Source organism: Lepidochelys kempii, chromosome 2, assembly GCF_965140265.1.
Source record: "Lepidochelys kempii isolate rLepKem1 chromosome 2, rLepKem1.hap2, whole genome shotgun sequence".
In the NCBI taxonomy this organism is placed as follows: Eukaryota; Metazoa; Chordata; order Testudines; family Cheloniidae; genus Lepidochelys; species Lepidochelys kempii.
The window spans coordinates 223,960,028-223,973,245 of NC_133257.1; the positions used below are offsets into that span (position 1 = coordinate 223,960,028).

General features: G+C 37.7%; 1 protein-coding gene across 11 annotated transcripts in view; it reads right to left on the reverse strand.

Moving 5' to 3' along the window:
* VPS50 (VPS50 subunit of EARP/GARPII complex) overlaps positions 1-13,218 on the reverse strand; it is a 203,269-nt gene that overhangs the window by 115,586 nt on the left and 74,465 nt on the right. For 10 of the 11 annotated variants that reach the window (XR_012157551.1, XM_073333942.1, XM_073333944.1 and 7 more), the window contains one exon: positions 9,078-9,213. Coding sequence is in view for 9 of the 11 variants with exons in the window: in XM_073333942.1 (XP_073190043.1) it covers positions 9,078-9,213 (136 nt within the window). In the remaining 2 variants the exon portion in view is untranslated. Of the gene's footprint in view, positions 1-7,696; positions 7,830-9,077; positions 9,214-13,218 lie in introns of all 11 variants that reach the window. The other variant, XR_012157552.1, reaches the window with a different exon arrangement.

A 13,218-nucleotide genomic window follows, 5' to 3' on the forward strand; every position in this document is an offset into this window, starting at 1 on the left:
GTTGCCATTTAAGCCCATTGCTTCTTGTCCTATCCTCCGAGATTAAGAAGAACAATTTTTCTCCCTCCTCCTTTTGTGTACTTGAAAACTGTTATGTCCCCTCTCAGTCTTCTGTTCTCCAGACTAAACAAGCCCCATTTTTTCAATCTTCCCTCATAGGTCATCTTTGCTAGACCTTTAATCATTTTTGTTGTTCTCTGGACTTTCTCCAATTTGTCCACATCTTTCCTGAAATGTGGTGCCCAGAACTGGATACAATACTCCAGTTGAGGCCTAATCAGCGTGGAGTAGAGCGGAAGAATTATTTCTCGTGTCTTGCTTACCATAGTCCTGCTAATACATCCCAGAATGATGTTTGCTTTTTTGGCAACAGCGTTACACTGTTGGCTCATATTTAGCTTGTGATCCACTCTGACCTCCAGATACTTCTTCCTAGGGAGTCATTTCCCATTTTGTATATGTACAACTGATTGTTCCTTCCTAAGTGGAGTACTTTGCATTTGTCCTTATTGAATTTCATCCTATTTACTTCAGACCATTTCTCCAGTGTGTTCAGATCATTTTGAATTTTAATCCTATCCTCCAAAGGACTTGCAACCCCTCTCAGCTTGGTATAATCTGCAAACTTTATAAGTATAGTCTCTATGCCATTATCTAAATCATTGATAAAGATATTGAACAGAACCAGACCCAGAACCAATCCCTGCAGGACCCCACTCATTATGTCCTTCCAGCAATACTGTGAACCACTGATAACTACTCTCTGGGAACGATTTTCCAACCAGTTATGCACCCACCTTATGCAGCTATATGAATTTGAAATCACCTCCTTTTGCCCTAAGTGTTATATAAAAAACTTCTAAAAGGAATACAAAGGCATTTTGTTTTATAGAATTTGGAATAGATGGAAAAATATGCAATTGTGCATGATTTCAGGTGAAGGTGAAAATCAGAGGCATCTGGAGATCTATTCTTCTAGATAGCTGATTTAGGTATACAACGTCTCTAGTTTCCCACAAAAATTTCTACTTTGTAAACTTAGTAAAGTTTTATTTCAGTCCTGGGAATAAGAAAGGCTTTTTTGGTTGCCTCCTTGCTAGACAGGCACAACACAAACCATTTTCAGCTAGATTCATTCTCTGAAACTTCCTCCACCTTTGCTGGATAACAAAAGTGTTTTTCTAATAACCAAAGCTCGAGAATGAATTTTGGAAGTTGTCTTTTCAACTCTTTCCTCTACTGTAATTTTGTTAGTTCTTTTCTGTTTACAGATATGATGCATAGATCCCGATCCTTCAAAGGCTTATTCATGTGATTAACTTTCCATAACAGTACATAATGTGAAACAGATGCGCAAACCTTTGCAGGACTGGAGCATTCCTTTGTTGATAGCTTTTGTGACTGGAAGTTTTAAGAGATTACTTCAGAAGGAACAAAACTATTTGTAGTAAACATCTAATTAAGCTCCTAACTGTGCAGGTAAATTTGAAAACAACTTTATAGTAGTTCACTAACTAATTAACTAGTAGTTTATTAGGTATTTGGCATTGCAAGCTCTCTGTCTTGTATAGCCTGCATCATATACCATACAAAAAGTTCTGATTGTTTTGGGTTAAAGAGTTTTGTCATTTTAAAATTATTTTATAACATAAGTAGATATCTGATGATAGTGCTGAAAAGCCAATCCAGGACTGGGACTTTATATATTTGTACAATGCCTAGCACAAATGGGGCCCTGATCCCTAACTGAGTCCTTTAGGTACTACCATGATAGAAATAATAGCAATAATGTTGGACACTGTACAAACAGAGAATCTCTGCCCTGGAGGGACTGCAATCTAAACATGCCATCCAAAACCTGGGTTTTGTTAACACCTATTTAACTGAAATGACCTATAAACAATAGGAAGAAAAAATTACTTTGTTAAGATTCCACAATCCCTACTCTTTCAATTACATGCTGGGAAAATTCACAGTAAACATCCAAGACCTCAAACAAATCCTCCAACAAAACCATAGAAAAGTAATCACACAGGATTATTTTCAGGTCATCTTTGTAAATCATGAAGCAGCTAAAAAAGCGCACAAGCCTATTTCCCCCTCTCTGCATATTTGTGAGTCAACTTTAAATGTGTTTGTTTTTGAAAAATAGTATGGACTATTAAATATCACAGACAAAAACGATCATGCCAATTAAATTTAGAGTGCACCGCAGTGTAAAAGCGTATTTTTACATGATGACCAAGCTTCACCTTTCTGAGATGAAAATACTGGCTTGTCAAATTTATGATGTAACATGAATTTATAAACAAAAGTGAAATTACAGAAAAAGTAGCAATGATTAGAGTGTCTCAGAATGTCATTATAGGTTGCAGTGGTTATAAGTTCAATTCACTAGATTTATTTTCACTTAGATTTAACAAACTATATATAATGTTAATCGTGTATGATATTTCAAATATTACATTTTACCAATTTATCAGATGTGATCACTCAGGAATAATAATTCTATTCTAATAAAATAGAAATTTTTTGTTATAATTTATTGCTTCTCAGTTATGACAGTATTCAACAAATGAAATCTGATAGCTTTATTTCCCATTTTATGAGACATACTAAAATATTAACATACCATAAAAATATGTTTTAGGATGTATGTGTTTGTATCTAGAGTTAACCATCTATCTATCTTCATTACTTAAACCCATTTTCAAGGGTTTTTTTTTTTTAAACTGGTCCTAAACAAAATTTCTCTAAGGACAAACTAACACTGTGAACCAGAAAAAAATTATTTTCTTGTCTTAGGAGCTGATCTTGCAACCTACACTCACCCAGTAGTTTTTACTTGCAATTCCCCTAATCTTAGTGGGGTCACCTGTGTAGGGACTTCTCTACTTCCAGCTACACATGATCACAGTAGAATTCCAGATATTAATCACAAAACCAAGTGGGGGTTACTCTTGGAAGCAAGTGTGACTTCTTGGGAAGAGAGGGGGCTGAACAGAATCACTGCTGCCTTGATATTAATGACTCTGTACAACTATAAAAATGTATTAGCTAAACACTAGTAACTGAGATGGCCACAGTGTTTCTAAAAATGTTATTCTCAGCAACTACCACCTTACAACAAGATCCCCAGGTAAAGTATTAAGGGAAAATAGGCAATAAGAATAAATAGAAGCCCCTAAATAGAAGTAAATTTTGCACTGAAATCTGAAGAAACAAAAAAAGCGCTAAACTTTCAAGAGACCCAGTTTATATAAAGGTGCAAAAAAATCTGTCTCACACACACCCTGGAGTTAAAGTATTTGTTGACTCTTACTACAGTACCTCAAAAAGTGGACTAATTTACAAAGTGAAAACATGTAGGAAACTGACTGATTATTCAGATACCTTTAATTCTTCACAAATAGAAAAAATGTTTAGTCACATTTACATTTTAAAGTTATGTAAGCACAATACAGGCATTAAAATAATTACAAGTCTAAGTAAACATAAGCCATGATGACGTACATTATGTCTACTATCCATATAAGAACCATTTGGACAAGCTGCAGTCTACTGTCATGGAAAGAGCTATGCAATTAATGTCTTCTGAATCCACTGCTTCTCACTCCTCTTGGAGTTCTGTACCATGAGCAAGAGACACTTGATCTATTAGAAGTACTTTGTGAACACTTTTTACTGTAAGTAAAAAAGCACAATAAGGGAAGAATCTAGAGCAGTAGTTCCCAAACTTTAAGAATGTGTGAACCCCTTTCACTAAATTGTCAAGTCTCGTGAATCCCCTCCTAAAAATGAGTATTTCCAGGGATTTTCTCCTTTACCTGAGTATAAATTATAAAAGCAGTGATCTTGGAAATATAAAATTTGTTTTATGACATGCTCATTACACACTATTTATTATTATTTATCATTACAGTATTTTATTACATTATGAAAACGGCAACAGTCTTCCAAGATCTCACTTTCATAGCTTATATCACTTTGAATAAGCCTGTTCTAAGACAGGGCTCCAATGTTTCATCAAGGAGTATCAAATGTGAAAGCATGAAGGTATTTAAGCCAGCTCAAAGAGTTCCTCCTACACAAGCATTCAGGTCTTGAGCAGTCCAGGCAAACAACGCATGTTACAACGAAGCTTAAACTTGTTCTTCATAATAATTTTAAAAACAATGCCAGCTGCCGGTTTAAAAACAGCCAAAAATATCCACCTCCCTTTTCATTTCTTATAAGGAGTCTTGAAGTTTAAATCTCTTCAGTGTGATAGATATGCTTGCTTTGATCTGCTTAGCTCTTGGAAGTCCAGGGGCTCCGGGCTGCTAGTCCCATGCTCCCTAGGGACAGCTCTGTCCGCTATTAGGGAATTTTTTCCCCCGAGAACCCCCTGTAACATTTTGCGAACCCCCAAGGGTTCACAAACCCCAGTTTGGGAACCACTGATCTAGAGACAGCCTTAGGTTCATGCCTCAAACTGATGAGATCCAGCTACACATACAGAAATTATAATGCTCATTCAACAGCTTCAGTCTACTGGGTTTCACTATTCGAAATACTATAATGTACACATTATAGTAAACTATCCTACAGCTTCCTCTGCTGTGTCCTCCTGCTCTACACACTGCATGGTCTTGTTGACCTTTATACTTTATCTACAGAATGTATCATAGCCATTAAATATAGACATTAAATAAACTAGGGAACCTGGCTGTCTGATTCAGAATTAATACCCACTGTTCCATTAACATGATATTTATTTTCTTTCAAATATTAGACTTATCAATTCCCTTGCTAAATGAATTGTTTTTTGGGTTTTTTTTTTAGAACTGATTCACTATTCTTTTTTAAACATGGTTCACTTTTAATTCTTATGCACACTGTACAGAACAGCTAGACTAAGTGCCAAGGGCGTCAGCAACTTACTCTTTGTGCAACATAAAATCTAGAGTAGTACTAGTGCTGTACATATATAAACACTCAAACAGCGAATTTAAAATGACATAAGAATGGCCATACTGGGTCAGACCAAGGGTCCATCCAGCCCAGTATCCTGTCTGCTGACAGTGGCCAATGCCAGGTGCCCCAGAGGGCGTGAACCTAGCAGGTAATGATCAAGTGATCTCTCTCCTGCCATCCATCTCCACCCTCTGACAAACAGAGGCTCGGGGCACCATTCTTTACCCACCCTGGCTAATTGCCATTAATGGACCTAACCTCCATTAATCTATCCAGTTCTCTTTTAAACCCTGTTATAGTCCTAGCCTTCACAACCTCCTCAGGCAAGGAGTTCCACAGGTTGACTGTGCGCTGTGTAAAGAAGAACCTCCTTTTATTTGTTTTAAACCAGCTGCCCATTAATTTCATTTGGTGGCCCCTAGTTCTTATATTATGGGAACAAGTAAATAACTTTTCCTTATTCACTTTCTCCACACCACTCATGATTTTATATAACTCTATCATACCCCCCTTAGTCTCCTCTTTTCCAAGCTGAAAAGTGCTAGTCTCTTTAATCTCTCCTCATATGGGATCCATTCCAATCCCCTAATCATTTTAGTTGCCCTTTTCTGAACCTTTTCTAATGCCAGTATATCTTTTTTGAGATAAGGAGACCATCTGTACACAGTATTCAAGATGTGGTCGTACCAGGGATTTTTATAAGGGCAATAAGATATTCTCCGTCTTATTCTCTGTCCCTTTTTTAACGATTCCCAACATCCTGTTTGCTTTTTAGACTGCCACTGCGCACTGTGTGGAGGTCTTCAGAGAACTATCCACGATGACTCCAAGATCTTTCTCCTGATTAGTTGTAGCTAAATTAGCCCCTATCATATTGTATGTATAGTTGGGGTTATGTTTTCCAATGTGCATTACTTTACATTTATCCACATTAAACTTCATTTGCCATTTTGTTGCCCAATCACTTTGTTTTGTGAGATCTTTTTGAAGCTCTTCACAGTCTGCTTTGGTTTTAACTATCTTGAGCGGTTTAGTATCATCTGCAATACTTTGCCACCTCACTGTTTACCCCTTTCTCCAGAAAATTTACGAATAAGTTGAATAGGATTGGCCCTAGGACTGACCCTTGGGGAACACCACTAGTTATGCCTCTCCATTCTGAAAATGTATCATTTATTCCTACCCTTTATTCCCTGTCTTTTAACTAGTTCTCAATCCATGAAAGGACCTTCCCTCTTATCCCATGACAACTTAATTTACATAAGAGCCTTTGGTGAGGGACCTTGTCAAAGGCTTTCTGGAAATCTAAGTACACTATGTCCACTGGATCTCCCTTGTCCACATGTTTGTTGACCCCCTCAAAGAACTCTAATAGATTAGTAAGACATGATCTCCCTTTACAGAAACCATGTTGACCATGACATGTGACTGAACAGAATACCACTTTATGTAGTCTAATGCAGCGTTTCTCCCCTGGCTGCATGCAGCCACCAGGGGCTTTTCTGGTGGCCACAGTCTCCTGGGCTGTGATTGGGGGAGAAAAGAGGGGGCCAAAATAGTGTCTCCTCCCCATCCCTCTGGATCCACCACCTTGCTGTTGGTTGCTGGGGTGGCCAGCAGGGGTTGGGCACTGCCATCCTCTGGAAACACCTGGGGCACAGTGCTAGAGGAGCAGGCTGCCGATGAGTTCCCCAACCTTCCCAGGGATGGTGGGGCTCAGGCTTTGGGCTTCAGCCCTGGGGTGGCGGGGCTGCAGGCTCCAGCCATGGGGCTTTGGGCTCCCGCCCCAGGCTCCGGCAGTTGCTGGGGCCTGCCACTGCACAAATACTCATCCCTGGGCCCGAGCTGCAGGGCTTCAGGCTCAGGCAATGGGGCTTCAGGTCCCAGCCCACCACTGCCTCCTCCGACCCTCCATCCTGGGCTTAATTTATCCCTAGGCTTGCCAGAGCTGAGTAAGTCTGCTGTAAAATGTGATATTTGTATGTTTGTAAATATCACTTTCACAACAGACTTACTAGCTAGCAATAAATAAATTACAATGATTTGGATATGTATATGTGCATATTTGTTTATCCTAAAGCTAATTAAGTATTTTAGGGAAAAAAAAGTCTGAGAGCAGCCACCAACAAGAGTTGGTGGCCGCACTCTGAGGCCACCAAACAATTTGTCCTGAGAACCCTTAACGGCTCTTTTAAAATGGGTTTTGCAGTAATATAGAACACTGCTTAATTCAAAGTTTTAAGCAGCACCAGAAATAACCACTCTCGTGGGAATGGTCTGTTATACAAATGATATAAGGATTATAAAGAAATGGGCTATTACAACAGTGCTGTGGCATACACTTATTTTAGGATATCTGAATTATTATATAGGTAGAAAAGAGAGCCAAATTTTCACAATAGAATCCACCTCCACAGCATAACTTAAAAACAGAATATGCTGAAGAAGTTTTAAATATTTAAAAGTATTATTGATAATGTAAAATGGAATAGAAAAGGGGATTAATAAAGACTTTTTCCCCCTAAGGGGCACATCAAAAGAAACATCTGAATTTTAATTTAGTCATATGGAGAATACTTGAATTTGCAATACTACTTTTAATAAATTAGCCCTCATTAATTTAAAAAATACTCTACGCAATATATTAAAGGCCCTTAGAAGAAAAAATACATTTATTATGCTTTCAACTTTGAAGTAGAGAGGCAATCTAAATGACTGCAAATGTAATCAATTTTAATACCGTGGGTAAGTGTGACTTCAAAATATATGTTTATATGCAGGGGTGGATTTCAAAGTGTACAGAGAGTGGTAAGATTAGTCCATTTTCTCCTGTTTCTCTCACCTCCATTTTTATTCTTTCTTCACAGTTCATTCTAAAGGATGACAACATTTTTTTACTTGTTTTACACAAATCAAGCTTTTTATAACAGAGAAGGAGAAATATCTGCAACAGCATTACCAGAAATACCTGTCAGAGAGAGAGAAGCTACTGTTTCTACTGGTCTGCAGATATAAAGACCATGGGTGAAATCCTCTCCCATTGAAGTCAATGGAAGTTTTGCAATTGACTTCAATGGCGCCAGAATTTCACTCTACGTCTACTGCCATATCCAAGTATCTTGACTAACAGGAATGTAGACAATGTTTGTCTTTAGATACTCTCATCAATTCAAGTTATGTACAGTGCAACCTGTGTATAAGAGGGCTGTGCAAGACAAACAGGTTCAAGTGCTTGGAATGCTAAAGGAGTGTACTAGGACAATTCAAAAACAGCCTACTCAAGACTAGATGATACTATAGTCACAATGTGCCATGGAACAGGCGGGTTTTAAGGCAGAGGTTCTGGATTTCCTGGATGTAAGGTGAAGGAGCGTTGCAGGCCTTAGGGTGGCAGTTCCAGGTGTGTAAGTTGGCATAGAAGTGCAAAGATCAGACTGAGCGAAGATGACAAAGGCTGTAGTAAGGAGAATCACTTCCAAAACATTCCAAAAAATAATTGAATTGATTAACAGAGAATCATATTACTCGGTTTTAAAGCTACTTCCCCCAATAAACATCCCAGTAGCCCAATTTACTAAACTTAAAGTCTGTTTTACACATTTTGACATAGTTCCAAGAAATCTGAAACATAAAATTGATACCTTGCCTGTTTCTCACCTAAGAAACAGTTGCAGCCCTTAAAATTACCAGTTTTATATATGAAGCTTTAAATTGCTTAAGACACTCAAGTATTCAGCAGTATTTGTTTTTTCTATACTAAATTCAAGGAAGTATGGATTAATAATGACTCCAAATGCAAGCACATAATGTTAAAGGGAAAAAAAATAAGTTTTTAAAGAATGACACACTCTAGTTGACATCTGGATATTTTAAAGAATAGTTTAATAAACAATCGGATTATTTATAGTCTCCAAAGTAATGGTTCTGTGTGCGCGCGCATGTGTGATTACACATGTAAACAGTAGTAACTACATACTGGAGATAAGCAAAACAAACAACAACATTTAAGATATTATAGGGTCAGGGCCACAGAAGTACCTGACTAGAAACTAGTAACTTGAACACTTGTATTTTATTTTCAAACAGAATACAAGAGAATTAGTTCAAAAGTCATATCTTACCAGAAGACGAAGCAGTTCCCTCATCTCGGTCATGTTTCTCATGCCATTCCATCGTTCGATAATAACTGAGCATGACTTCCCAGAGTGCTTTGCATAGGTCAGCAAGACATGGAATGTAGCTGTCTGATGTAATATGCTACAGAAAAGAAAAGTTAGGCCTGTGAGAAAACTAACAGTTCAGCTCAGTTTTCCGAATAAACAAAAAAAAGAGGCTGTTTTGCCATTTGTTACCCAGTCCCAACATGGGATTGTGAAGTGCTTAATACTTACGAGTTTTAGTTTCAAATAAAAATGTTAGAGAGTTACTTTAGGTCTTATATTGGTTGCGAAACATACAATACGAACTGCACCATTAAAAGTTTACACAGTCATCCCTGTTTTGGAGGGGACTACAATCTGTGAATGTCCACTCAATGCTTGGCTCTCTACAAGGACTAATTTGTTAAGATGCTGGTTTTGATATTTCGACCACTGTTCACTAGAAACCGGACCAATGCCAAACATTTATTTCACATGTATTTATCCTAATTGTATCTCTAGCACAGTCAGAATAAAAAGGGAGGCAGTGTGGTCTATTGGCTAGGGTACAGGACAGAGTTTGGAGATCTAGACTCTGCCCCGGCTCTGCCATTGGTCCACTGGGTGACCTTGTGGACAGATTACTTTCTCTTTCTGTGCCTCTGTTTCCTCTCTCACCCTTTTCCTGCCTTATCTATTTAGAGTGTAAGCTCCTCAAAGCAGGTTTTGTCTCTCCGCGTTTGCACAGTACCCAGTACAATGGGGCCCCTATCTTGCTTAAAGGCTCTGGACACCACAATAATTAAATTACTCTAATATGTGCAGTAGCACCGAGAGGCCAACTTGGTTTGTCTAGATTGTCCAAATTGTCTAGATTGAAGGCTAAGCAAAACCCTCTCAAACACTGCCATTTGCATTTTAAGATTTCATTAGAGAGCAGACCATCAACCTCATAAAAAGGCTTTAATTGAATATAATACATATTTCTACACTGGAGTTATGCAGCAAGAAAGCAAATACATTCATCTCCTATGTGGTAAGGGCAAGCAGGGACAGCACAGAGATCGTGCAATATATGAGATGATAAACTCATCATTCTGGTTCATTTGCCATCAAGAGGCAAAGCCTCAAATCTGGATGAAAATTTAAAAGAATGTGCCCGATTGAGTCTGCATTTTAGAGTGCTGTTGCTTTATGATGTTCATGTTTAAATGTTCCCACCTAGGCCTGAAATTAACACTTAAATTACGTGAATCGAGTTGTGGTGAGCAGTTCATACATTTCTGCTATTTCTTTACCCAAAGTAGACTTCTGCAAGGTTAGGTTATGATAATAACTAGAATTACTTTGCAAAGTTTACTATGTTGTCGCTATACTCCTTAATTAGCCTCCCTCAATACCTATGATTTAACTTTTAATTCTCAGTGAAGTTTGTTCAATGGCTGTATAAGGCTTCAAACATACGAGGTACCCACTCACGTAAAAATCAATATGTCAAAACCTTAGCTATTCTGTTTTAAACACACAAAATAATGGAATCCTATCCAAATTATCTAAATTACCAAATACTACATACATAGGGCTAAAATTTTAGCATCAGTTTCATTCCAAGGGATTCACATCTTTTGATTATCTACTGATCTATTATTTGTGGTTTCTTAACACTGAGAATTCTTAGTGGTCAAAAGATGTTTGAAGAAAAAGTAGGTAAACATTTGAAAATTAAGTGTGGTTTGATAGCAAATATAAACTGGAGAGATATACAAATAAATGTGGATGTTACTTAAGCCTTCCCATTTTCTCAGCTTTATTAGAAACAATTATAATCTGAAATGGAAGCATACTTTTATTTTCTACTCAGTCAGGTTCACTTGTCTCTCTCACTTGAGTAATATTCCTGGTTGTAAGATACACTGCTCAGGCCATTCATATTCACTTACACTCTGCCAGTGATTAAATACTCATGAGGATCATTCTTTAGAGTTAATATATGTCCCTGGTGAAAGTATCTTGAGACCTCACATTAATCATTAAGTCTTTTCAGTTTTTTTATTATTAATTATAATTCTGGGCAGATTTCATATCGAGTCAACATAACTGCACAGTGTAAATAAGTTGGGCACCTGTGAGTACAATCTTCGACAACCATATGGCCATAAATTACTAAGTTATAGCACCAGTCCTCTCTAAAACATGAAGAAAAGATGGCACTGTGTTTAAGATAACAAAAAAAGTCTCCTGCTGATGTTATTCACAGACATATCATAGACACTATATATATTGTCAAAACTAAGACCAAAATTTTGTAGTATTATGTTTTATTTATATTAAATTGCTACCAGATGCTTAACACAATATTTACAATGATGAGAAAGGAATACAAGCAAAAAGAGGAAAAGAACAGGTTAAAGAATATTTAAATGAGTTAGATGTAATCAAGTTGGCAGGCCCTGATCAAATTCATCCCAGGGTACATAAGGAATTAGCTGAAGCTATCTTGGGACTGTTAGTGATTATCTTTGAGAACTCCTGGAGAACAGCTGAGGTCCCAGAGGAGGAGAAACACAGTACCTATATCTTTAAAAAGGGGAACAAAGAGGACCCAGAGATCTGTAGATCAGAAGGCCTGACTTCGAAACCTGGAAAGATATTGGAACAAATTATCATCAATATGTAACCACCTATAGGATGTGTGTTATAAGTAATATCCAATATGAATTTGGCAAGAATAATGCCAAACCAACCTAGTTTCCTTCTTTGACTGAGTTACTGGCCTAATGGATAGGGGGAAGCTGTAGATGCGATATATATCCTGATCTGAGTAAGGCTTTTCAGACAGTTTCACATGACACTCTCATAAGCAAATTAGAAAAATGTGTTCTTGGTGCAATTACTATAAGGCCATCCTCAAAGAGTAGTTATCAAGGGTTCACTGGCAAAATGGGGAGATGTATCAAGCAGGGTCACATAGAGGTTTGTCCTGTGTCTGGTACTATTCAATATTTTCATTAATGACCTGGATAACAGAGTTGGGAATATGCTTATGAAGTTTGCAGGTGACACCACTGGGCGGGGTTGCTGACACTTTGGATGACAGGATTAGAATACAAAATAATCTTGACAAATTGGAGAACTGGTCTGAATTCAACAAGATGAAATTAAAGAAAGACAAGTACAATATACTACACTTAAAAAGAAAAAAAATCAAATGCACAGCTAAAAAAGGGGGAAAACTGGCTAGTGGTAGTACTGCTGAAAAGGATCTGGGGGTTATAGTGGATCACAAAGTGATTATGAGTCAACAATGTGATTCAGTTGCAAAAAAAGGCTAATATTGTGGGGTGTATTAACAGGACCGTCATATATTAGACAGGAGGTAATTGTCCCATTCTACTTGGCACCCCAGCTGGAGAACTGTGTCCAGTTCTGGGCACCACACTTTAAGAAAGACGTGGACAAATTGGAGAGAGTCCAGAAGACAGCGACAAAAATGATAAAAGGTTTAGAAAACCTGACTTATTAAAGGTTAAAAACCCGGGTATGTTTAAGTCTTGAAAAAGAAGAGTGTGGGGGAGGGGGACCTGATTAAAGTCTTCAGATATGGCTTTTATAAAGAGGACTCTGATAAATTGTTCTCCAGGTGCACTCAAGGTAGAATACGAAGTAATCGGCTTATAATGCAGCAAGGGAGATTTAGGTTAGATATTAGGAAAAACTTTAACTACAAGGGATTGTTAAGTTCTAAAATAGGCTTTCAAGGGAGGACATGGAATTCCCCCCTTTGGAAATTTTTTAAGAACAGGTTACACAAACACCTGTCAGGGATGGTCTAGATATACTTGATCCTGCCTCAGCACATGGGGCGGACTAGATGACCTTTCAATGCTCATTCCAGCCCTACAATTCTGTCATTTTATGATTTTGCTTAACTCAGCAAGCTACCCTGCCATTTCAATTGGCTGTGTCATCCTCTATTACCTCCCCTAAATGGTTATGTAAGTTGCTCTGCGCTGTTAAAAACAGCTATATTTCACATCAAAACGAGCTGCATTTAATTCATGAAGGGATACACAATAATTTGGATTGATTTGTGCCATATGAATGTAAATAATCTTTCAAAACT